At 40.8% G+C, this 27,218-nt stretch overlaps 1 protein-coding gene across 1 annotated transcript in view; it reads right to left on the bottom strand.

The window, feature by feature from the left end:
* Positions 1 to 14,425: 14,425 nt before the first annotated feature.
* Positions 14,426 to 27,218, bottom strand: part of ACTR2 (actin related protein 2) — a 33,141-nt gene continuing 20,348 nt past the window's right edge. Inside the window, exons 6-9 of the mRNA XM_010979919.3 lie at positions 26,605 to 26,754; positions 23,981 to 24,126; positions 20,426 to 20,558; positions 14,426 to 17,111 (exon numbers count right to left, since the gene is read on the bottom strand). Of these exons, the coding sequence (XP_010978221.1) occupies positions 16,941 to 17,111; positions 20,426 to 20,558; positions 23,981 to 24,126; positions 26,605 to 26,754 (600 nt within the window). The 3' untranslated portion in view covers positions 14,426 to 16,940. The remainder of the gene's footprint in view (positions 17,112 to 20,425; positions 20,559 to 23,980; positions 24,127 to 26,604; positions 26,755 to 27,218) is intronic.

The following is a 27,218-nucleotide window of genomic DNA, read 5'->3' on the forward strand; positions in this document are numbered from 1 at the left end:
TCACTGCACAGTAACTGCCCTGCTGCATTGAAACCCTTTTCAGGAAAATTTGTAGTTAGAGACGCTTAATGCATAGAAGCAGCAACCTGCATAGCGTGAGTAAATTACACTATCATTGCCAGACAACATCCTTCCTCCATTTAAGTCTCTCTCCATGGAATGGTCTTCTAAATCACCGAGCTTTTTAACTTCTTAGAACTTATTTTCAGAATTATCATGTATTAAGTATTGCTGATTTACAGTTGTAGTGAGGTTAGTCTGGGAGAACATTCAAAAGTCATGTGGGACACAAAACAGTTCTTTGTGGTAAGGGAGTCTCCCAAACACTGCAGGACATCTAGCTTCCTCCTCCTCCCCAAATGCCAATGGGCCTGTCAACCAAAAATGAAACCCACCAATTTCCAAAATGCCCCGTGGGAGGCACCACAGCTCCTGCTGATTACCCCAGGCTTATGTGACCACATCCCAGATTGGGTCACTGCCCCCCAAGACCTCACTGACATGCACCCACTTCGGATGGACACAGATATGCATGTCCCTCCCACCAGCATAAGTATTTCTATTACCCCCACTGCTAATATCTTTACTGCCTGTAACACTTCTGTGCAATTCTAATTAATCATAACTCACTTAATGAAACCATTGATGAATGATATCAACAAGGGAAATAGGTAATATTTGTTGAGAGGTCCCTGTGTGTCAGCCCTTGGATGTGCTAGCTTTGCTACTTCGTTCAAACTTCACAGTAACCCTATGAAGTGGATACTATCTTTAGCCACATTTTATACAGGAGAGTTTCAGTAACTGGTCCAAAGTGACCCAACTAGTGAGTGGCAGAATCAGAATTTGAACCCTGGCTCTTACTCTATTTGCTATGCTGTTTCCCCAGAACTATCTTCTCTGTATTCATTAAGTAAAAGAAGTAAATGGCAGCAAAGCATACTTTTATAAAAATGTGCATGTGTTTATGCCGCAAAGTTTATGGAGACAGTGTACATTCAGCACAGCCCCCTACATCACCTATTCAACAGTCCTGTGCACTTGGAGATGGAGGGGAGGAAGGGGCTATTTGGAATGTTGCCTTTGAAGCCCTGGAAGATACCGTGTTATGAAAGAAATATTGAGCTAAGTTCACCAGACCCAGAATGGCAGATGGGTTTCATCTCAAGTGCCGGCTGATTGATTGGCTGTGGCTGCCTAATGTTGAGAAGGGCTGTTATGGCAAGTCAGAGGTGTCATCATCAATTAGTGACGTCTGCCCTGGCTAGGGAAAGGGCACGCAGCAGCCCCCAGGTTAGGAAGTTGTTATCTGTTTCCCTAGGCAGGAAATTGCACACTTCAGAAAAGTTTCCAAACACAGGAATAAAAATGAAAAGGAATCTTTGGTGGAATTCTAAATTAACCAGAAAACCCCAGCTGCTCAGAATATCCTTCTCAGTGTAGTCACAGAAACGCCAAGGTAAGAAGGACCTTCATGATTATTTAGACTTATTCACTTTAGAAACATATTCAAAACTAGGAATAGAAACAAGGAGGAATTTTTGGTGGTGAATGCCAAGCTCACCAGAAAACTCAGTTCCTCAGAATATTCCATTCAAGGACTCACAGACCCTGAAGGCTAGGAAGGACATTTGAGATTATTTAGGCCTGTGGTTCTCAAATTTGGCTTACAGTGGAATCACCTGGGGAATTTTTGAAAATTTCTGATGTCTGGGTTCTGATTTCATTGGTCTGGGGATGGGCCGGAATGGCATTTTCTTAAAATTCCCCTACTGGTTCTAATGCCCAGCCTGGATTGAGAACTGCAGGTTTGGTCAAGGCCCCTCCTTTTACAGATAGGGAAATGGGGGCTGAGAGAAGACTGGCGACCTTCCCGGGGGCACAGAACTGACCCTGGTGTGGGTGTGGGGCGAAGACCTGGGGCTTGCGGTTGCAGAGCTGGGGTCCTGGGGCCCAAGTCAGCCTCCTAATCTGAGTCCCACTTCCCTCACAGCTGACTCTCCAGCCGAGCAGGGCCACACATCTCAAGGCAGCTGTTCTGTTGCTACCTCCACCCGCAGCTCCTGGCCATTTCCAAAGAGAACTCCAGACATCTCCCACTGGGCCTCTATTGCATATTTGGTATTTCATGGCTCTTGCCAAAGGCGTTACATTGTATGACTTGCTTGTTCCTGATGTCTCTTCATAGCACTGGAGACAAGAGTAATATCAACAAATGACCACCTTCAAAGTAACTTTAAAGAGGTGGAAGAAGGTGGGCATACATCTGAAGTAAACTCTAATTTGAAAAGGTACATGCACCCTGATATTCACAGCAAACTATTTACAACAGCCAAGACGTGCAAGCAACCTCAATGTCCATCGACAGATGACTGGAAAGTTGTGGTGCACACACACACACACACAATGGAATACTACTCAGCCATAAAAAGAATGAAATAATGCCATTTGCAGCAACATAGATGGACCTGGAGAACGTCATTCTAAGTGAAGTAAGCCAGACAGAGAGAGACAAATGTCACATGGTATCACATAAGTGAAATCTTAAAAAATGACACAAATGACCTTATTTACAAAACAGAAACAGACTCACAGTCATAGAAAACAAACTTATGTTTACCAGAGGGAAAAGGGGGTGAGGTGGAGGGATAAATTGGGAGTTTGGGATTAGCAGATACTAATTACTATATATAAAATAGATAAACAACAAGGTCCTACTGTAGAGCACAGGAAATTATATTCAATATCTGTAATAACCTATAATTAAGAATATGAAAAAGAATGTATGTATAACTGAATCACTACGCTGTACGCCAGAAACTAACACAACATTGTAAATCAAATACACTTCAGTAAAAAATGATTTTTAAAAAAATGTGGAGGAAGGGAACGAGAAGAGTACCAGTGTGCTACATCTCCTGTGTGCCAAACACCTCTCATATTTATCCTCTCAGCAACACTGGAAGGGAAGTATTATTTGTTCTACAGATGAGGAAAGGTAAATCTGAGAGGTGAGGTGCCTTGCCCAAGGTCACACAGCTAGTGAATGGCAGAGTTAGGATTTAAGCCAGTTCTCATCATCGCCCTCTGCTGCCTCCGCCATTAATGCAGCGGTAGGTCCCCACCCTTTGGAAGACAAGGTCTGTCGCCCAGAGATTGTTTATTCGTGACAAGGAAAAGTGGTAACTAGGCAGTGGAGAAGCTTGACCGCGCATTGACCAGGTGAACAGAAGGAGCGTTAGCAGATGGACATCACCCAACACTTACGTCATCTTCTGGCCAAGGCTACATAACCTGAACCTCATTGTGAGGAAGCCTGCGAGCAACCCAAGTGGAGGAACTTTCTATAAAATAGCTGGCCCCCGTTCTTCAAACATTCCAGCATCATAAAAGACAAAAGCTGAGGAACTGTTCCAGAGTAAAGAAAACAATGTCGCAGGTGGTGGATTTGATTCCACACTGGAGTGGGGGACACGCTTTGCAGCCCTATTGGGCCAACTGACAAACTCGGAATATGGAGTGTAGAACAGAAAAAGTTATTGTAACAGTATGAAATTTCTTGAATTTGGTAACTGCACAGTGGCTCTGTAAGAGAATTTCCCGTTCTTAGGAATTACACATCAAGGTATTAAGCGACAAAGGGCCGTGATGTCTCAAATGGTTCGGAAAAAATAAATGTGGCTGCAGGATTCCTTATAGCAGCCAACAGAGAGATAAGCCCATAGCAGATAGTGAATTTCGAATCTTTGTTTTTATTTGATTAAATAATTCCGAAGTTTCCTGGCACCAAGGAAAATACTTTCCAACGTGGCTTTCTTGGTTTCTAACACGTCTGCTTGATTTCAGAGGAGGCACAAATAAAATCCTGATCCTTCACCAACCCCCTCCCCACTCCACTCCCAGCTCCTCAAAGGAAGGGGGAAACCCTACTGTGAATTTGTCTCACTTTATTATCATTTATAAATTCCACCACGTTTCCTGGAAATTTATTTGGGATGTTACTACTCTTACATATTCGTGGGGTGAAGAAAACAAACTCAGCAGGACACAGCTGAGCACATTCTCTGCTCTTCTGACCTCCTATTCCTATGAAATCTTAAGTCAGATGCTCACTCCACCAGATGCAGGGGAACTGAGTAGGGACTCTGGCTTGAAAAAGAAAGTTGTCTTTAATTTGACAAATTCTGAGCCAGCCTCTACTCTGCGTGGTTTACAGGGCTCTTGTCCCAGACATGTGAGAGAATAAACACATTATATTTAACTGAACGAAATGTTACAGAAATACCTCCAGTGTCCTTGACTGCAAAGTACCAGTTTCATTAAGACAGAATTGCATCCTGACCATCTTCGGCAGGAAGTACTTATATTAGGGGCTTAGCTGCAATCAACATAGCATGCCCTGGATGGTGTAAGCAGAAAAGAAAAGTTACTAAGGGATACTTGGGAGCTCACAGAATCCCTATGAGGGTCAGATCCAACTGAAGTTTATCCAGGCAGGAGTAAGACCTTCAGCAGGGACCCCCCCATCTCCCCTTCTGGGTGCAGCCTCTGCTGCCCACACCTCTGACCCTGGGCACTGGATACCAGGTGCCCTGTGCGACTGCCCCAGAAAACACCCCAAAGCCCCAGGCCTGTGCTGCCCCCTGGGCAAGAAAGCATTCTTCTGGGTGTCTGCTTCCCAAGTGGGAGAGACTGATGGGCAGACCCTCTCTGCAAGAAAGGCTGGGAGGCTGAGTTAGTGACTTCCGTCTCAAGGAAGCAGCACTGACAATGTAGAAAAGCCCCTTAATATGGAAAGAGGCTGCCAAAGATCCACCAGGATCGTGACCAACATCCAGGAATACAGCATTAACGTGGGAACAGTCAACCCCGAGAGACTCCCAGCTTCTAGGTTTCCTTCGCAGTCACTCGTCCCCTGTACTTGCTTTTTCAGTCTTCCTCTGTTGTCCTGGCATTCCAAGGCTTATTTTGAATATGCAAACCCAAATCTGTAAAATCCTCAAATCTCTGTTCTAAAGTGAACCCGGTGAGGAGGAGACTGGAAGTAATAACTATTCCAAGCACCTTGAAACCTGTTGTTTGCAGATGAGGAAAAGGGGACCCAGAAATGTGGGATTTGGCCACAGCTACTGTCTATGCTACTGGCCAGGACCAGGATTTTCCAGAATGTGCTCCGCAGTGTATTGATAGATGGGTGGCCAAAGAGAGGAAAAGAAGGAAAGTAGGCAGTGATTACGAGGGAGACTTTGCAGGGAATAAATAAAGTCCTCTCAATTTTCTTCCTGCAAGACTTCCCTGAGACTTCACTATGCTGCAAGGGAGGTTGATGCAGTTTCCCTAAATCTAGTAGGGCCACAGAGAATACTTAGGATGTAAGGTGTCTTGCTGGGGCTTGGATTGCACCGAACACTCTTGGGGAAATTACCCCATGCTGCCTCTCACCTGAGTTAGAGCCCCGCTGAACACTTAACTTCTTCAAATTCAAAACCCAGAGACTTTCATGCAAATTCGAGTTTAAATGTCACTGGCTTCAGACCAATTCTGTGGGCTACTTTAAAAAGGGAAGGAGGGATCAGCACCTGCAGACATTTAGTCCCTTTCAAGTTCTCTTGAATGTTGTGGGAAGTTGGTTCCCCTCCCCCACCATTTGATTTAGGAAACGCAGTTTGAGATCATTCAACAATGGGGCCCCTAATCTTACATGCAAGCTTTACCGTTAAATGACTGTAACTCACATAGGATAAAACGTTACCCAGGGAGGAAAAAAAGTTTCCTATGAAGTCAATTCAGTACACAGGAACTCTCACACGTGCTGATTTTGCAACAAACTGAAACGAACAATGTCATGAGTTGATTTGGGGGTTCTTTTTGTTTGTTTTGGTTTCTGGTTCACTGTCAAGTTCAGCTTGACAGATCACCTTTAAATTAATTTAACACATAAACATGAACAAAACTTGCAAAAACTCTGGCTCCCACGCGAGCTGACCCTCCAGCCCCTCACCGGGACAGCTGCATTAGGCTGACACTTCCAACTGCAACATACCGCTTGGCTTAGTAATCCTTGGCGCACTTTATATTGAGATAATTTAGCAACCTGTTAACCAGCAACCAACCACCACTCCTACTTTTTAAAGGTGTTCGTTTGGTTCTATTCAAAGGGCTATTAAGATATTGAAAAACCCCCCACCTCTGAGGGGTGTCCCACAGCATCAGTCCCAAGGAATCTCTTCTTTGATGATAAAAGCACTGAATTGTGAAGGTCACCAGGCAACAGAAACTCTGAAATAGTTTCTGCTTGAGACTCCTTCATTTGGAATGGGTTTTGATGAACACTCAAGAAATCACTTCATACGTTTCATCAGATATTCACTTCTTTTAAACCACAGTTTTTAAAAAAGTGATGCTTTTCAACCAAGTTGTAAAGTGTATTTTATCCATCACAAAAACTTGAAGGCAGACTGGTAATATAAATGGCTTTATGATAAAACCTGCTAAATAGATTTTAAAACAATTTTTGTATAGGACTTGATGTGTGTAAACATCCAGAAACAGAAGAGGAATCTGTTTCCAGGACCTCTTCAAACCAAGCCAGGCGCTCCACCCTCTTGGTCTTCCCATCTCATATGAAAACATTTAATCCAGGTCCTAACCCTCAACTGTCCCATGAGTTTGTGAATTACAGATTCTTGCACATCTGAAGTACTTTCTCGCAGCTTTTTTGGTTTTGCTTTGTTTTGTTTATCCTACATAACTTCCTTCCTTCCTTCCTACCCTTGGCTCCCCAGGGCTTTGAGAGATAGGCTAACCACTAATCACGTCCTCCTGCAGCAGTGATGGGGACTCGGATCCAGGCTCCTCCCTCTGCTCCTGGCCATCTTAAACAACACTGCTGTGCAGGGCGCGGCACAGAGATCTGGGGAACACCCTTGACTTCAGATAGCAAGTGAATTCAGCTGCTGCTTAAGTGGCACACAGCTGCTCTGCATGGGAGCAGAGTTAATGTCTCCCAGAAGGCATCGCCCCTTACACGGTTTAGCCTCTGCAGACGGCCTCCCATTAGGTTGTCCCCACCGACAGTCACTCTGAGAGCTTTCTCATGCACCCACTGCACTAGAACATTCCACCCCGGGGCAAGTTCTTAGCCGATTTAAGTGACTCAAATGTTTCCCCTCCCCAAGTGTTCTTTTCAAGGGCCATTTGGATTCCAGGGGCCACTGCTAACCTTCGTAACTGACACTCTTCCCATCTCTTGCCTTCCTGTTGTGAGTGGAGAGTTTGAAAACTCCACTGACTAATTTGCCAAGTTCTGACAGAAATTCAGGGCCTTGGACTAGAACGAACACCTGCTAGGCAAAAACTAAGCCTACTGACCCCCCTCCCCGTCCCTTACCAAAAGTTTGAATTTGATAAATCCTAAAAGTGTGCCAAGCCCTCTGGATTTACATGCGTGTGCCCAGCAGATAGTCGCTTGTTCACTCCCAGAGCCTCCACTTAATTTTCTTCACAGGAACAGTTTGCAATAAACAGGAGAGCGAGCTCTTACGGGGCACTTCATATCAAAGCACCTTTCTAATGGCCCTTGGGATGTCAGCCACTCCAGGCTGGGGGCACTCTACTCCTCAGTCTGAATTAAATTAAGGCACACAAGAGATGAGTGCTTTTCCCAAGGCCTCTGAGTGACAGTGGGGTCAAGGCGGGGTCCCAAGCTGCTCAAAGCTTAGAGAGAGACAGAGAGACTCAGATGCTCATCACTCAGAATCATCGCAGGGTGCTGAAGCGAAGGTTGTGCAGCCAGAGTGACGCTTAGGTTCAACTCTGCCTCTACAGCTTCCTAGCTCCCAGCCCTTGCTCCAGTTACTTCACCTCTGCAGTCTGTTTCCTCTTCTAAAGTGAAGGTAATAAATCTGACCTGAACTCCCAGAGAAAGCGTGTAGAAGTGCTCAAGGGGCAGCACCTGGCTCTTGGCGGGCACTCGAATGGTGACCATTACAGCTTTCGGTCGCGTCATCATTCCTGCCACTAATACTTCCTGTGTGACTCCTTTAGTGAACCTAGGGCCTGAAGTCCCCTGTTGGCTCAGCTCACGAAAAGTCAAGGAAATTTAAAAGTTCAATGAACACTTGTTTAAGATGCAGTCTTGTTCTCTAAAAGGCAGTCAACCAAGGCAGGAAAACGTGCTCCTTTTCCAAAAGGGACTTCAAACAAAGGCCCTTTGAAACAGATAAGACTGGCAACACTTTCCTTTGTGAGTAAAATTAAGGTGCGGTAATAAAGGAAGCTGGTTTTTTCAAGGCATAGAGTGGGGGATCGGGGGAGAGATGGGGAGAGGGAGGGAGAGACGGAGACAGGGAGAGAAAGAGAAACCAGGAATCCAAGAGTCGCTGGTAGTAAGTTCTAGGCGGGAGAGATTCTGTCTTCATTCTATTAGAAAGTTCCCTATTTTTTTGGTAAAAATATACTCAGATTTTTATCATTTAGGCTGTAGCTTAATTCTGTACAAAACTCCCCTGGTTTCTGATCCATGCTTTTTTGAGTGCAAAGGAGCCCTTCTGAGAGTGCCGCCTCACGTTCTAGAAGTGCGGCCGTCATCTGCGCCATAACCAGCTCCCCAAGAGGCACCTCAAAGTCTGAGAACCACCGGCCTCAATGTGGCCGGAAAGGCTAGGAGAGGAAGAGGTGAAGGTGTGGAGACGGAATACCCCAGAGACTCCCCGTTCTCTCGGTCTGAATGGAAATAGTTTACACCGACATTGTCAAAAATCCAAGAGATCTGGGGTATAAATGGTTTCCTCATCTCTCCTCCATAAATCAGCCTGGCTGTTCTTGGCCCGCTCTCTCCTTGCAGGGTGGGCAGCTGTGAATCAAGCCAGGGTTTTATCTCCGCCTCTTCTCCAAACCTTGTCCTGCCTTTTGCAGATGTAATTCTTTCCTTGTCTGCCTCACAGCTAATTATTTTAGCAGACAAGTTCTGAACCTGAAGAAAACAGGATATATTCTTGAAAGTAAAAACTGTTCTGAAATTTAGTGGGGAACAGTCACAGCTTTGGTATAAAATCAGCCAGTGAGGCAAACTACCACTTAGCTAGTTTGCCAGTTAGCAAAGCTTGAGTTCTAAGAGTTTACGGTGCTCTTTATATTTCATTTGATCCTGTCATTTCAGAGAATGTGGGAACAGCAAAGGCTGTTTTTGTGTCTGTGTGTGTGCTCTGGGTCATATTCAGAAGTTTTCTCGTCTCAGTGATTCAAGAGCAGAGGTGGGCGGGGGGGGGCACACCATAAATCTAAGCCTCTTTAGACTCTTAAAATGTGGGAATTTCATTACATAAATCTTGCCCCTCACATAGCTGTTCAGAAGACCCACAAATGCAACAACACTAAGAAAACTTTCATTTAGAACGCTCAAGGAAGCCTTTCTTATTGTTTTTAAAGCACCTAGGAGAAGATTTTTGTTGGCTCCCACCAAAAATTTTAGCTTCTTTTGGACAGTATAAACAGAAAAAAAAAGTTTATGGCATAAAAGGGTGCTGCATACATAAAATAGAAAAAAGATAATTATCAGCCAACTCTTTCCTGAGATTGGTAGAATTAACCAAAGCTAAAACAAAGAATGAACCATGAAATTCTCACACTATTTTAAAATAGTAGTTTAAAGTCAAAAGATAGTTTTCCTAGAACACCTCCACCTGTGTGTTTGAGAAAAGGCGAAGAGCAAACACAGATACCCCCAAAATCCACATTATGAAGAGCATTCAGCTTTAGGGGACCTTGTGGTTTAAAGGTAGCTTTTACATCATAAGAAATTTATAGCAGTCATTAAAATGACTATCGGTCATAATGAACAAACACTTCCACTTTTGGACAAATTTCGGTCAACACTGAGAACAAACAAGGCTTCTAAACATCTAATGTGCATTTTTAGCTACCATCAGAGGTGGTGCTTTTTAAAAAGCTGCAGGATATTTGCTGTGTGCTCTAGGGTAAAATGAACATTTTAAGAGACACGATCATGGTGAAAACAGTAGGAATGAGATATGTAGGCAAACAAATATCAAGAAAATACAACCAGCATCAAACACGCTCTCCATCTAGAGAAAATGCTAAAGCTTACTTACATGGGCTTGAGAAGAATTAGGTTCAGAAGACAAAAGTCACTTCCTACTCACCCAGAGGATCCAACAAACTCGTTCTCAGAGAGGGTTCCTGCACTGAAAACTAACCACCTCCTTACCTGCAGCTAGTTACTTAATCTTTCTCGTTCATATACTTACCTGCAGCTGTTGACAATTTAAATCTATAGGAGCAGCATGGCCCCCTCCCTCCTCCTCTCCGTTCAAATCTCTGGCTTAAATTATTCTTGCCTAAAAGAGCAAATGCAAGGGTAAGCTTTTGTCTCTCTCTCTCTCTCTCTCTCTCTCTCTCTCTCGTGGCTATTAACTAAAATCATTAAATCCCACAAAATTCCAAACTTTGGAACCAGCTGGGCTTATACTTTAAAATAAATCAAAACTTGAAACAACTAGATATAGGTGGTCTCCACATCGCTTCCAAAAGTTCACTTGTATGTCAGTTGCATGCAACTTGAAACAGACATTTCCTCTCCAGGAATAAAGCTACATCTGGTAGGTGGGTTGCTTGGCCAGAGGACAAATTATTTTCATCCATCAATTTGCTGAATCGTAGCACCAGCTGTAGTAGCTTGAGTTCAGGGAGCTGGGAACCATGCAAGTCAGAAGTGAAGGGAAAACATCTCTAAAACCAACTTCGAAATTAGCAGTTTGCTCTGGTTTTTTCCACCACTTCCAGCACCCACTCCTAAAAAGTGACCTTGCCCTCATGACTTCTTTACATCTCCTCCGGAGTCTGCCTGTTCTCTCCAGTGGACTCGGGCCAAGCTTACAGACCTTCCCTCCACTTAAATCACAAAGAGCTGCTAATCTTCACTAGGTGTCAGTTTGAGTAAACCGGACTTCCTTTTAATTCACACAAATGTGTAAATGACTGATGGTGCTTTAGCCTTCCCAGAATAATTTGCATTTTGAGTGAAGGACATTATCACCACCTGAGTTTGGGGAGGAGGGGTGGAGGTCAGCACACTGGCCGCCCAGCCCCGCTCAGAGTCCGTTTCCAGGGCTTCTTCACTTCTGAGCCTATTTGCTGGAAGCTGCAGAAGAGTGAGGCAAGGGCACGCAGGTGTGGGCCCAGGGGAGTGGTTTGTACTTCGGGGCCTGCTCACCCTGTTAATATCCTCCAACAGGGATGTGAGAGCTTTGGCGGGGAACAGAACCGTCAGTGCAGCTGGAAAACTGGCAAATCCTCGGGCCTGAGTCAAGTAGGTCCACGAGTGGGGCCAGGGAACCCGCACTTCTCAAGCACTCCATCTGATTCTGTCTTCATGTTGAGAAAGCCATTGAGTGGCAAACAATTTGACTGGTTTTTTTTGAAATGCTAATAGCTTTATTTATTTATATTTATTTACTTTTTAATGGAGGTACTGGGGATCCAACCCAGTGCATGCTATGTTTGCGCTCTACCACTGAGCTAGCACCCTCTCCCTAATCTGATTGTTTTTAAATTTTAGGTAATTACACTCCAGCTACATCAATTTCTATAGGATACTTAACATGTTAAACTCCACCTAAACCGCACAGTGAAAACAGGCGAAATGGTTTCCCTCATTGATGTAAGTCCTTTGAATTGTACCTAGTCAATAGTTGTAGGTTCCAAACCTGCATTCCTTGTCAAGAGTTCTTAAACTCAACTAATGTCAGATGCTTTCACAGGTAAGTAGATCTAAGAAAGGACAATGTACAAATACACATGCACACTTGGAGGTACACTGAAGATTTCAAATTAAGGGGTCAAATGTTTATTATCAACTTATTTTCAACATTTGAACCTCAGTTAAGGTCCAGATTTCTTACTCTTCAAACACTAAGTTGGCATGAAATATGGAAACATAAGAAGTTCATAGAAATAATTCTCACTCAGGAAATTCTTAGATTTGATTCCCTAAGATAAGACAGGCCTTGCAATTTTCATGTGCATATGAAAGGTCTAAAAAATAAAAATCCCAGCCCCTGCATATCAAGGTACTCATTTAACAAGATCAAATTAATATTGTGGCGGGTCTTAACTTCAGAATTTCCTGAAGTAATTGCTTAAAAAGTCAACTTCATTTCATAGTAATACCTTTACATTCAAATATTTATAAACACTCTCTTCTATGCATGGAATTCTTAACTCTGAAGAGTTGGGGCCCTTTTTCAAACCCTGCTTCAAGGAAGTACAAAGCAGCTCACTAGTTTTCTTTTTACTCATCTTAAAAGAAAAAAAATAGTATTCAACAGGCAAAAGCTCAACCTGATGTTAATGGCAAAAGGCACTGTTCTGACTCAGGAGTCTACCTTGGACTTCAAAACCATACCTTATCCTTGTGATTGGCTTCCACGCTTCTGAACCCCAGACCTTTAACTGGTCCATGCAAATGCAGGTAAAATACTAATTCTTCTATTTCAAGGAAATTTGCAGGCTCCTTTCCAGGCTTTCCTTTTTCCTCTAGAGGGTGGGAGAGCTGAGAAAGGACAGGAACTCTCTTCTGCCAAAGGAGAGAGATGATTTGGATTCCCCCTGCCCAGTTAGATATTTCACAACTGCACTTAACACAAAATAAGATATTTATAATAGGTACAACACTTTTTTTGTCACTGCCATAGTGTAGATGACTTAAACAAAAGCAACTATAGTTTAATAGCTTCTTTCTAACTTTAGATGTTATCTAACCAATGTAGAGAAAGATGCTTTAGGATGCTTTTAAAATGTTAAGCTTAATGTGAAAAATCACTGGAATTTACATACAGTTGGCTCTCCTTATGGCAGGTCCCACACCTGCGAATTCAACCAACAGCAGATTGAAAATAGTCAGGAAAAAAATTTCAGAAAGCTCCAAAAAGCAAAACTTGAATTTGCTGCATGCCCCAGCAACTATTTGCATAGCATTTACATTGTATTAAATATTGTAAGTAATCTAGGGGTGATTTGAAGCATAGAGGAGGATGGGTGTAGGTTATATGTAAATACTATGCCACATTTTATATGAGGACCTGAGCATCCCTGGATTTTGCTACCCTGGTGCACGGATGCAAGGGGCAGGGTAGTGTCCTGAAACCAATTCCCCGTTGATACCAATTAAAATAGCTGCCTTATTTATATTCCTAACTTTACATTTATTCTATGGCTAAGGTTACTGATACACAGTGGAATTACTAAAGTCAGTGATTTGACCGTTACAAAGTGCAAATATGCTTTCCCAGGTTCTTCCCCCACCTCCTCCACTTACCTCTGATGTAGCATTTTCAATCTTCTAATAGCTCAAGAAATTTGAGTGGGAGGAAAAAAGTGACCTACAAATACCCCAGGTACTGTGGGTAGTTGGCCAATTAGTCCAAAGTTAGACAGCATGTTAAGTATTGAAGTAAAATCAACCCTCGAGTTTCTGGTTCACTTTAATTGGATACCCTCTTTGATGGTTCTAAAATTAATACAGTTAAAAAAAAAAAGTAGTATCCTGCACAGATTGAGTAAGAGTAAAATGTAAAATAAACAAGTAAATAAAAAAATAAAAATAAATAAAATTAGTACAGTTAATAACCACACTCAGTTGTACAGCAGTCAAGGTTTGTGGGTGAAAAAATACCAAGAGCACTGAGACATTCACTCCATCAACAGCACCTAGTGCGGGGCCCAGGATTTTCTCCCTCTGTAACACATAAAGACAGCAGTCACATTATTCTTCTGGTGACTCAGAGGCTAAATGAAAGACACGAGAGGCAAACCTCAGAAAGTCCTGGGGGACTTTGGCCATGAAGGGAGCAATGAGGTTCAAGCGCACAAGTTCACGGAGAAGGAAAAACAAAAACACTTGCATGTACTCCCCAGCCCCTCATCCTCAAAGGCTAGTAGGAAAGCAAGAAAGGGTCAGTTTAATAAATTTTCATCTGCCTTTAGTTGTTTTGTTAAAAAATAATATGCCTAAAAGTCTGCAGAGGAGCTAAAATGTTCTTGAAAGAGGCATGTTCCACACAGGTCTCTTGAGCATTCCCAGCACTGCGAAAGCCACCTTAAACCTTCCTGGAAACAAAACAGCCTAGTTGAGGAAAAACATTCGTAATAGAGCTGCAGCTGTAATTTGCTCTTATTTCTAGGATTTTTTTCTTATGTATTTAAAATCACATCAAAAAATAAAGATCACACCAAAAATCAATTATTTTTTAGTTAAACTGAATGACACTGAACTGAATTTGGTCTATCAACTAGCATAAAGTTGTCAATCTATCTTGCATTAACAAAACTGAAAATATGAATAAAAATAAGAAAATAAAACCAAAGAGAAAAGCTACTGAGAGGAAAAACAAAGACAAAATTCAGATTTACTTTGAAAAATCTGATTTTATTTTCTGAATCAAAAAGTGTATTCATGTTAAATTTAGAATGTTTAGCTTTCCATTGATCTCTCAAAATACTTTCCAGATATTGTTGACAGTGCTCAGAACTGTGAAAGTTAACATCAACACCACATTTTAAAGAAAGAACTTTAAATGTAGGATCTATTTCTAAGAAACCCTCCTCAAAGATCAAGGCATGGGCAATTCTAATTTTAAAAGAAAAGAATTTTAATCATTATTGGAAATTTAAGTATTAGTAATGGTTTTCAAGAGCTATAAATCAGATCTCTTTTAAAACAGAAAAAATTTTTATTTCTGAGGGACTCACGCTTGACAACTCCAATTAAACATAATACTTCCCCCACCCCCCAAAAAATTACGCAATGCATTACTTCACCTTGGAATACGAAAATTATAAAATGTAATTTAAAAATTATACTCTTGCTATATATTAATACATCATTTTAACTGTCATGTTTGCTAGCAGAATTGTAAAATTAAAACCAAATTCTACATTCAAGGGACAAATGACAAATGCTTTCACTGTTTTATTTAAGAGTCTATCCCAGGCTTTGTTGTCTTCTACCCCCATATTTTAAAATGACCAAAGGTCAAGCGAGAGTCAATCCATTTACCTGAAATCAACAACTAGTAGGTACCAATCCTACATCTGTGTCCTTTAACAACTGTACTCAAAAACCTGGGGGGATTTATAAGAACATGATTTAGGAACACTTTAGAATTCCAAAGTGACTCCGACACGTCCCTAAAATCTAATAGACGTTATTCACAGGCTATCATGTGTACTGAAGCATGTCCAGCATGCAGGCAAACTTCTTTTATTTGCTCAAATTGAGGTAAAACAGACAAAAAATATGTAATATTAACAGAAACTGCATAATTAAAACCAGCCTTCTTTTGCTGCTTATTTCATGTAAACTGATTTTTAAGTTTTCTCACAAAAGAGATGCTACAAGCCAGTAATTTCTCCAATTTCAGTCACCAAAAAGTAGCTTCTTCTTTCAAAATCATTATTAGTAAAGAATGTTTTGAAATAAAGGAAAACATTTTTTCCCAGAACCTGCATTTTGTACTTCACGTGATACAATTTATTACTTTATTTTTCAAATTTAGAAGGAATTCAAGTCTGAGTACTATTCGATATTTTTCAGATAGCAATCAATACCAACGGATTCATAAATATGATCTTCTGACAGGTTAGTCTGCTAACTTTTACAAAATACCAACAATTCTTCTTTCCAGCATAAGATGGCTGAGATTTAGAAGTTATGATTCGTTTTTCAGCACAAATACACATTTAAGTCTTGATTTTTTTTTGGCCAACATTTTAAATAGTCCAATTTTACTCAGTTCGAAGTTTCAAATCAAACATACCAACAAAAAAACTAGTGAGAACTACTGGCAACAAGCCCCACACTCCCATGTCACTTTCACCCCAACGGTTTACAACCACTGCCAGTAATTCCTGCTATGTGTCTATTGGTTTTTTTTTTTAATCAAATAAGCACTGGTCAGTTATATAAAAGAGTAATTTGCAAGAACGGTACTTGGCACTGGGTTACCCTAATGCTTCTGGCATAAACAGAAGCACTTAGAAAATACCAGCTCTTAAGCACTTTTTGCCTGTAATCTGAATTTCCAAAAGCATTTTTTCAATGTTACTTTTCCATTGATAGATTGGGAGTCTAGCTCTAGATGACATGGCTGATTTAAAAAAAAAATAAATCCTTAAGCCACATGGTAATGGGACACTACGCTTGCTTTTTACATCAGATGAAAACAGTTTCAGGCAGACCAAAGTAGAAAACCTGCCAGATCAAACTACGTAAATAAAATTCATCTTACGTACCCCAGAGCAGAAAAGCTCAAAAATCAAAAAATTAAAATCAAAAGACCACCCCTTCCCTCCACGCAAAAACCCACACCAAACACTCTAGTTCTGAGCCTAACACATTTTCCTAAAACCAGAAGCTTTAAGGTACTTAAAGCTGTAGCAGTAACCGCTGAAAGCTCCACACTACAGAGGAAACACCATAAAGGGTTCAGATGCCGCCCACCCAGCCCCGACCACCCCCACCCCAATAATATGTAAAAGCTCCTGTTAAGGTTTTTTTTCTTACGCTAATAAAGGCATACCACCTAGTGTGCTAAAGACTAAAACTAGCAGCATTAGAGCAGTAAAGTGAAAATAGGAAGCCTACAGGAGTGATCTAAACACCTACTTAGAAGAAACAGAGCAGCAGTCAGGACCCCTGCCCTCTCGTGTTTGTAGGGAAGTGGTGGAATTAAACAGTCAGATTTGCCCACATTAACAAAAATTTAACAAAGCTTCCCCAAGACATCAGAATAAAACCTGACCTTTCCAGTCAAAAGGCAGAGAGAGGCCTCTTCCATGTCCTGGAGCTGAATGAGTTCAAAGATTGGCAATAAAGGAAAAAAAGAAAGCATTAGGGGTGTGACGGGAACAAGCTCTGCAGTTTATCGAACAGTCACCCCGAGTTTCTCCAGCACGCGGACACCCTTTTCTTGGTATTCCTGTCGAGTCATCCAGAAGTTGTCCTTGTCTTTCATGATATCTGCTAGAACCGCACCCCCCAGGAATACCATGTGCTTTCTGCGGGGGGGGTCCTCAATGCGGATCTTGAATTTCTAAGGGAGAAAGAGCAGATAATAAAACATCATACGTGCGTAGTGCTCCGCTTTATGAAAACAACTTTTTCATACATTCTCTTGTTGAATTCTCACAAAGGTCCTGTGATGTAAGCAGGACGGCAGGATTTGGTACCTGTGGTACACAGAGACATCTTGTCATTTGCCCAAAGCTCACAGCCAGATCTCACATCCATCCCAGGGTGCTCAGAATGGTCCCCGTTTACACTTGTGGCCCCATCATTAACAGCACCCCTTGTCACTCTCAGAAGTGTCCTGATTTGAACAATGAATTCCATGGTCACCCTCCGGAGAGCCTAAGCACCAGAGCCCTGACTGTGGCAGGGTTCCCACCAGTGGGCAAACCACCTGGCCAGCTGTCAGATGAAGAGTTCATTAAGGGGCTTCCACAGTTTCTTCAAGGCCCAACAGCCCTATGACTGGAATCCTGTGCAGCAGACTAAGACTGAAGTCCTCTTATAAGCAAAGCTCACTTTCTATTGTCTCAAATTCAAACAAAATGTTCTCAAAATAAACAAGGCCAAATATGGCCAAAATAAACCAAGGGATGTTGGAAAAAATGAACACAGTAACCAAAACTAAAGACAAGTGGGAAACGTTTTATACTCTGTAGCCACTGTTAACTGTCTAACAAGGACAGGCCTCCATCTATATGGTCAGTCAACACCCAAGAGAGAAACCTTAAAATCAAGTAGTAATTTTATTTACAGAGTCATAAATCCTTTAAAAAAGACTCAAAATAACTATGTCCTCTAAATTGCCTTTACATCACATAAAAGAACCATAGGATCTGTCATAATACATGACACAGAAAAACATGTTTATTTATTAACCAATTCTGAGGCTAACCTAACGGTTTTAACTGTTCTCGTCACTTTTTTACTCTTAGGCAGGGGTCAGCAAACTTCTGCAAGGGACCAGAAAGTAAACACTCGAGGCTCTGAGGGTCTCTCTGGCACTACCTAAAGGCAGCCACAGGCCATATGTGACAATAGGTAACACTGTGTAAAAGAATGGGCCTGACTGTGTTCCAATAAAACTTTATTCATAAAACTGCCAGGTGTGGGCCAGGGCTGTGGTCTGGCCACCCGCACTCACAGGGAAACCTGGTCGGCCCCCAGGACACTGCTGCTCCTGCAGCTTTCTCAGCTGGCTGCAGTTTGTCTCTCACACCCTTCCTAACCCCGGAGCCTGGCTAACAGAGATTCTGGTTCTTCACTGCTGCTTCTCTCTCCCTCCTCCCTGCAACTCCACAGCCCCTCGGAAACCTGTTCGATCAGACTACTCCGTCCACCACTCCTCTTTGCCCAGGGCATCTACAGATCCCCACGTTATTCCTTCTCATTCCCGCTCTGCTGCGCATGTGTGCAAGCTCTCTCCACCGTGTCCTGACGTCATCCTTAGTGACCCTGTCCTCTCCCTCTCATTCAGCAGAACACTAACTCAAGTGATCAACTCTCTGCTCTGCCCCTGCCCTCAGGCAACTAAATACGGTGTGAGAGAAACTCAACATCTAGCTTTAACCTCGACTGAGCCCCTCAGTGCTGCTCAGCAATCCCGTTACCTCGCTCTCCTCTCTTCCACTCTCCAACCATTGCACACCTCCTCCTCTGTTCTATATACCTCTTCCCTCCTCAGAGCCTCCTAACCCAGCTTTCTACATCCACCTTTCTTCCTTCCTCCTTCAACAATCTATTCACCATGCCAGACTTAATGAGCCTTTTAACAAGTCAGATCCTACTTCTCTGCTCAAGATCCTCCTCCCAAGACTTCCTAGCTCACTAGGAGGAAAGTGGAACTCTTTACCATGGCTGAATAAGACCTACATCCTGATTACCTTTCTGAGCTGACCCCCAGCCCTCTCCCCTGCTCACTCTGCTCCAGCCACATCTGCACACTCCCACCAACTCGGGGCTGTTCCTGTCTGGAAGATTCTCCCCCCAAGAGAGTCAGGCTGCTCACTCCGTCACTCCCTTCAGGTCTTTGCTCCAAAGCTACCTCACGGGAGCCCTTCCCTGATCACACTACACGGAGGAGCACACCACCTCCCCCAGTCACTACCACTTGCCAGCCCCCAGTCCAACTCTTCTTCACAGTGCTTAACACTGCTGATACATTATTCACAGACTGAAAGTGGGGACTTCTGTTTTATCTGTCCCCGCACTGAGACAAGTGTTTGGCATCCAGGAATTCAAGAAATATTTGCTGAATAATCACCTGAGGCTGATTTTAAATTATATGTATAACTCAATAAAATAAGACAAATGAGTGAAGTACTCAGACAACATGGCTCCTTTTTGGTCTTTTAATTTGTTTAATGTATGAGCCCATACGCAATTTCAGTCACAAATGAAAGATGTAACAGTGTCTCCAAAACGTCCAGCCCTCTGTAGGATGTAATTATCTATAGCAACTGATCAAAGTTGGTGAGATGACCCTATAGATTAATGCAGAATTAAGTGATTCTTAGTTGAGTGCATAGTATGTATAGTGTACTTCACAGAGTCCAGAGTTTGTAGGAAAAAAAAATCAATGCCAAGTAACCATCAACTATTACATACTAGTTTAAAAATTTCTTCCTACTCCGTGTATCAACAACCACCAGTTAAACCCTGTTTCAAGAGCTATGATAGTTGACAGGGATGCAAAAATAACTGGACACATGGGGCTGTACAATCTGACTGGGAAGATGAGACATATGCAAGAAACATCCAGAAAATAACTTAGAATCAGAAATATGAGACGGGAGAGGGTACAGCTCAAGTGGTAGAGTGTGTGGTTAGCATGCATGCAGTCCTGGGTTCAATCCCCAGTACTTCCATTATAAGTAAATAAATAAATAAACCTAATCAACTTCCCTCCTTAGAAAAACAAGAAAGAAACATGAGACAGTTCAAGAGGAGCACTGAAGACTCATCACATATTCAAAAAACAAGTCGGACAACAAAAACCCAAGGAGGGTGGCACATCTCTCTCCACAGCAGAGCAGGTTCTTCCCACGCACTTACAGGCACCTCGGTTCCAGGCTGTTAGTTACAGAAGAACCAGAACATTTGGTCTTGGACCTAGTCACTTCATCCACTCAATGTAGAGCTGACCGGGCACCAGGACCATTCTGAGACAGAGCTCATCTTGAACCATTTACTTCCCACCTCTTCAAGGCTGCACTAGACTGCATGAGCAATTTGTTTAGGAAGACTTCTTGCTCCCTCTGGTGGTAGTCGAGATTCACAGCTTTTTACAGGCTTTTAAATCTATGTTAACAGTTGGATTGTTGGTGGATGGATACTTACAGAAAGTTTTTCCACATCTCCCTTCAACACTCGTTCTAAGTAAAGCTGTTTAAGCTCTCGTTCCAACCGTGATGGCAGCCCAGGGTACATAGTAGACCCTCCAGAAAGCACAATGTGCTTATAAAATTCAGATCTAGAAAGATATAATAGGTATTCATTAGGGTTTCAGATTAGGAAAACAGTATCTGAGTTCCTTTAATGCCAATCTCAGGTGGTTGCTGGGAGAATTAAATAAAATTCAACATGTAAACCACAGGGCTGAATGTTTGCTATTACCACTGTTAATAGATAACAAACCCTCTTTATGTATAGAAGAGTTATTGTAATTTTGATGACAATACTTTCAAAGAATGTAACATGTGTTCTTGAGAATGTAACTGAGCCTCTTAATAACGTCCAGTTTCCATTACAAACTTGCAGTACTTGGACTGCGCTACCACAGTGCTTCCCGGGGGCCACCAAGACATGGCTGTCTACTACAATTAACCATATTCTACCATGATTCTAGTTCTGGCTTTTGAATTTTTCCATTTGCCTTTTGTAGCTTTCCCTTTTGTTCCTTTGCCTTGAGGCTGTCAGCTGTTATTTTTCTTCAGATTGATGGGTTTGCTTCTTAGAGCAGTCCTCTTTTCTTCCCTAAATAGGCTGCCAGTCATGACACTGGATAATCAAATCTAAAATAACCACATGTGTGGTAAAATAATATAATCTGAGTGAGGGTCTGAGGAACCCTTCTCATAGTAAAGGTCAGGAGCTGAGTCACATCCATCTTGCCCTCATCCAAACTTGCTTCCAGGCTTTTACTTACCTTCAGCTTCTCAAGGGCTGAGGCTATTGTAATTCTAGCTTCCAGAAGAGGTTTTGTATTGTATTTAATTGCAGAAGTATGCACATGAGTGCGGCATAAGCTAAGCAACTGAGGTGTAGCCACATGTGATACGTGCCCGTGAGCATTTACAAGAATGCTTTCAACACACAGAACACACCAAACACATTTGAGCTGGGCTACTTTACAATGCCAGCTCTGCGGAGAGGTTACTGAACCTGACCCCAGCACTTCAGGAATGCCAAAACTTTAATCACCACCAACAGGCATGCACTTTTAAATGTAATTTTACTATTAATGGTCGTTAAATCAAGCGACAAAAGCATCTACCTAACTTCTACTATGAGATTTTACTGTAATTATTAGACTTTTGACCATCTTCCATTAGATTTATAGCTTGTTGTAAGTCAATTGCTATTTTTATTAATTTCCATTATTGTCCTGTTCCCCAGCCATCCCACAAAAATTAGACTGTTATTTAATTCGGGGTTAAACAAACAAGTAAGCAAACACTTGCTTAACAAAATGCTTCTGAGTGAATTTCTCAGTAACTTGGGTGTAGAGAAGAGTTCTTAAACTATGACTCAAACTCTAGATGCAATAAAGTTTATAAATCTTTTAATATGACTAAATAAAAACAAAATTTTGTATGGCCAAAAACACCACAAGCAAGAGATAAATGAAAAATTATAAAATATCTACAATAGATATCACAGAGCTCATATAAAAAGAACTTTTTTCAAAATTGAGGGGGAAAAAAATTAAAAAATCCTATAGAAGAATAGGCAAAAGCCATGAACAGATAATTCATCAGGAAAAGATAGAAAAATGGCCCTAGAAATAGAAAAATACATTCAACTTCACTCTTAAGAGAAATGCAAATTAAAGCTACACTGAGATATCATTTCTCACTCATTAGACTGGCACGACAGTAGCAAAGCTGACAAACTCTGAACGAGCTACGGGGACACAGGTGACCTCATGCACTACTGGTGGGAAAGAAGAAGGGGCAGGAACTGAGCAATAACAAAACTACACGCATTCACCCTTCCACCCAACTACTCCCCCCACCCCAGATATTGTTTCAGAATATACATGCCCAACATTACACAGACACAGCACGCACAACATAATTAGCCATGGCATGATCTGTCAGCACAAATACTGGAATCTACCTAAGTAAACAAGATCCACTGAATAATCCATGATATGTGAACAATGGAAAAAAGAATGCAGCTGTAGAAAAAGAATAAGCACAACCCCCAGGAAGTGGTATAAGATTGTTTAGGATACATTAAGTCAAAAAACCAAAGTACAAAGGAGTGTTTAAGGTATGCTACGTTTTGTGTAAGAAAATAAGGAACACAGGGAGGAGGACTAGGGTGGAAGACACGGGGCAGGGAGAGAAGTACTTCAGAGTACACTTTTTGTATAGTTTTGACTACACTGTTAATGTTCTACCTATTCAAAAACCAAAAACCAAAATTAAAGGTGAGCCAGGAATATCCTGTGCCACAAAATGAAACAGAATGTGCTCAAAAAAAAAAAAAAGATGAGGGCACATCAAAAGACACAGGAGCCGCTTGAAGGGGCTCTCATAGACCTAATCAGGAACAACTTAGTACCAACAAGGCAGTAATAAATTATAATCCACTGAATAAAATTATGAGTCCATACCGATCATAAACAAACATTAACAAGGGAGAAGGAAAAGGACTGTTACACTAGAATGCCAACTAACAAATACAGAAGTTATGATGGAATTAGAACAATCACCTTTTCGCCACTAGCACAATAGAAAATGGACTTAGGCAAGAATCATCAATAGATGCTAAAAGGGGTGAGGGGCACAATTTGAAGAGGAACAAGATTTACACAGCCTCCAAGTATTTTCCCACAAATTACTTATACATTAGGAAAGCGGAAAAGAAAGGAAACCTACACAGTGGAGCAAACAGGAAACCTCATGAAGAGCCTACTACTAGTATCACCAATTAGGAGTCACCAGACATCCCCCCTGGATGTGATAACGTGAGAACACATCACTGAAGCAGTGTCCTAGACAAAATGTGTAACCTGAATCTAATCACGAGAAACACTCACATCCAAACTGTACTCTGCAAAGATGTCGATGTCATGAAAACTAAGGAACCGTAACAGATAAAAGGTGACTAAGAAACATGACAGTTAAATAGAAGGTGTGATCTTAGATTTGATCCTTTACTGGAGAAAAGAAAAGTTGTATAAAGGACATTATTGGGACAGTGGATGAAACTGAAATGTGGACGGTAGGTAAAAGTATGGCAGTAATCAATCCCTGGAACTCGGTAACTGCACTGTGGCTGTAAGAGAACATCCTCATTCTTAAGAAATACAAGGTGAGCACTGAGGAGTAAGGAGGACTTATGCATTCAACCTACTCTCACATGGCTCAAGAGAAAAGAGTGACAGAGCAAACACACAGAACATTAATATCAGTAAAATGGGAAATTGGATGAAGAGTGTTCAGGTGTTCTCTGTTCTACTCTTAAAACTTTTAAATTTTAAATTATTTCAAAATGAGTTTATTTCAAAGAGGCATCTGAGACACAGTGATACATGCTGTCCAATGTCCAGTGCCATCCTATCAAAAACATGAGTGAGACAACAGACAACCTGGTCACTGTAAACTATTTATATATTCCATCCAATTTTATTAAACAACTTTGAGACAACCACTTCTAAGGTACCTGGTATCGATGTCAGCTGCCTGGATTGTGTTAAAAAGCAATTCAGCAACACCTACTCCCTCCACATTGATCAAGTGGGGCTGAAATAAAGCTTCTGGTGCTTCAAATCTCTCTCCCCCGACTTTGATAATGCGGCCATCTGGGAGCTAGAAATCAAGAAGAAACAGGTATTAGCAAAAGATTTCAGAAGTTCCCAATGTTCTCTAGACACTAGTACTTATAAACACACCTGCTCTATAACCACAATCATTGCCAACAATATATTTCTCCTAAAATACATTTCTAAGAAAAGACCAAAAAAAGGTAAAATAAAATACATTAAAATAACTGTTATTATTATTATCATGCTCTGTTCTGCTTTTAAAATGGTACATCATATTCTTAAGTATCAGGAATTCCTTGGAGAAACCGCCGATGCATGAGCGCACGATGTCCTGCTAGTGTGAGCAGCTAAGTGCTCAGGCAGTGCTGACCCACCACTGCGTCTGGATTCTTACCGGGGTCACTGCCCATTTGTGAGTTTCTGGATATTTTTTACCATGTAGCATAGACACATTCAATGAAAAATCTTAATACATTTCTTTCACCAAATAATTACTCTGGGAAACTTTATTATTTTGCCATCAAAACACTTTATATTAGTGTGAAACTCATGTCAAATCATTTAATCCAAAAAATTTTTATGATTAAAAAAGCTTAACCAATATTGACCTAGACCACTTTTTATTAGCAATTCTGTTGTATCCTAGGTCCTATTAAATTTTAAATGATAACGGTAAATACAATTTTAAGAAAAGATTTAAGCAACAGGTCAGGTACCATTACAACATGACCTTTCATAGAAAACTCTTAAGTTACATCATGTTTATTTTTAATTAAATGAGAAATGTTAAATAAGAGCTCCCTCATAGCTCTCTGGATTGACCTAAGTAACAAGCATGCTTGTGTATGCTGGCATATGATGCATTTCTGTATGACATACTAGAATAAATTTTACATTAACATTTCTAACAGTATATTTAAGATAATGTAATTACAATAATTATATTTAGACTCAAAAACTGAGTTTCCATTATGACAAAGTATCACAAATCAAGTTAAGATATTTACTCCATGTTTGCTTTGTTTACAATTATGTGCAAAGCCAATAACATCTTTCAAAAACTCTAGAATTATATTTTTATAAATTATATCAAATTTCTTAGAAAGAATTTACCCTTAAAAAAAAGCCCACAGCTGTCCACTGACTTTAAAAACCAAATGAAATCACCTAAGATGTACGAAAAAACTTCACATGGCAGACAACTGTTTGCAAATCCTCTGTACCTCACCCTTCCAGCCTCTGATAGTATGGATCCTCTCAAAGCTCTGGCTGTGGGCCAGCCGGGGGCCACCTACCCTCAGAACTACTTACCTCTGGCAACTGTTAAAACAGTATGCTTTCTATTTCTCTGCATCAAATCTTATCCTACCCTTTATTTATCCACTCTCATCCCTCTTCATTTACTCATCCATTCACTGTTTATTTGTTGATCATATTTTTGTAACCTACCTCAAATTCTTTGAGAAAGGATGGAAGAAATAAATAAATATGTCTCACATTTCTAGTTGCCTCATCTTTTGCCTTGTGCCACTTTCTTCCAAAGTCAGGTAGATGACAAATTATAAATTTAGGGGAACTGTCAAGAAGGCTTCAGGAAAGAATCCCCAGGGCAGGTCATTAAGTTTCAGTGTATTGGCTTATTGACTATTTGGATCAGTATCTTCTAAAACTTCTAAGAATTTATAATTATTTTCAAAATAACTATTTTGTACATATCTGTGATGTGTTGAGCTTACATGAATCAAGTGGTTCAAAAATACTTGCCTTTATTGCCTATTGCTCCATTTCATTTTAGTAACTAGTATTTCAAAGACATAATATTAAGTACTTTTATACCCAGATGAAAATGACAGACTAAAGATAGCAATCCATTAAAAATTCAGGTAAGATCAACTCCCCTGGTGTAAACTGTAACAAGGTTCTAAGTCTCACTAGTTACAATTTCAAGTTAACATTTGTTCTGAATATCTCATTAAGAAAATACTAAGTCAGGAAGATGGCCATCTACTGAATTATTAAAGCAATACTATAAGATGACCACTTCCCACTAAGATACTTCAGTCCCATAAGAATCCTGTAGTCATTTATATAACAGCATATCGAAGGCTCTGAGAAGTCCTTCAATGAAGTAAAATCGACTCTCCCAAACTTACCTGACAATGTAACCCCCATTTTAATTTTTGTGAAATACCTACTAACATCTCAGAGAAATAATACTCTGTAAAACCCAGGCTGAAAAATGCTATTCCAGATACTAGATCGCAAAATAACCTCTCATGTCTAAATTGTACCCTAAGGTAGAAAAGCAATATATGATTCCTGCCTTATTTTACATTACACAGTATCCTAAAATAATTAAATCATAAACCATAATGTAGAAAGATATTAAAGGTATACACATACATATTTTAACAACCCAAAACAAAAATACTGGATTCAAGAAAATATCCTTAAGCACACACCAATAATTATGGTTGTCCATTTTAAAATCACAAATATATTACACACGACAAATACTTACTGTGTAAGATTCAACTAATACTGTGGTTTCTAAGGCCAGTTTCTGCTCCTGCTCAATATTATACCCCACATAACACAATTTTTCTTTAATCATGCGAACTGTTTCAAAATCAGCAGAATGGTTGAAGGCATATCCTCGCAACAGCAGCAGCTGGTACAAAAAATAGCATGATTAATCTGAACGAGTTCCACTCCGCAAAAGCTATTAACGCTCTCTAAATATGTCACGTCAGTAACAAACGCGATGGACAACAGAGCCTTAGCTCTTACTGAACATTTCAAAAATGGGAATAGTACTTGCCATAAAGGATTTATATTTCAGTTTCACAGAAAAGTTTCACACAGAGTAACAGAATTAACATTTCATGAATAATAAATAGGTAAAACGAGCAAGAAAACCAACCTAGTTTTTAAAAATGAGTACTGAGTACTAATATTTAGATACTTTTGATAATCATTAAGTCTATTAATAAATATTATTTTAGCACTGAATTCCCATAATCTTAATTTGCTCAATCAATGCCACATTCATGAGATACCCTTAGGTCTTAGGATGTTGGATTTCTAGTTTCTAGTGTTACGTCTGACACATATAAGATAGGCAATTGCATTTGT

This window comes from Camelus dromedarius, chromosome 15, assembly GCF_036321535.1.
Source record: "Camelus dromedarius isolate mCamDro1 chromosome 15, mCamDro1.pat, whole genome shotgun sequence".
Classification (NCBI taxonomy): Eukaryota; Metazoa; Chordata; class Mammalia; order Artiodactyla; family Camelidae; genus Camelus; species Camelus dromedarius.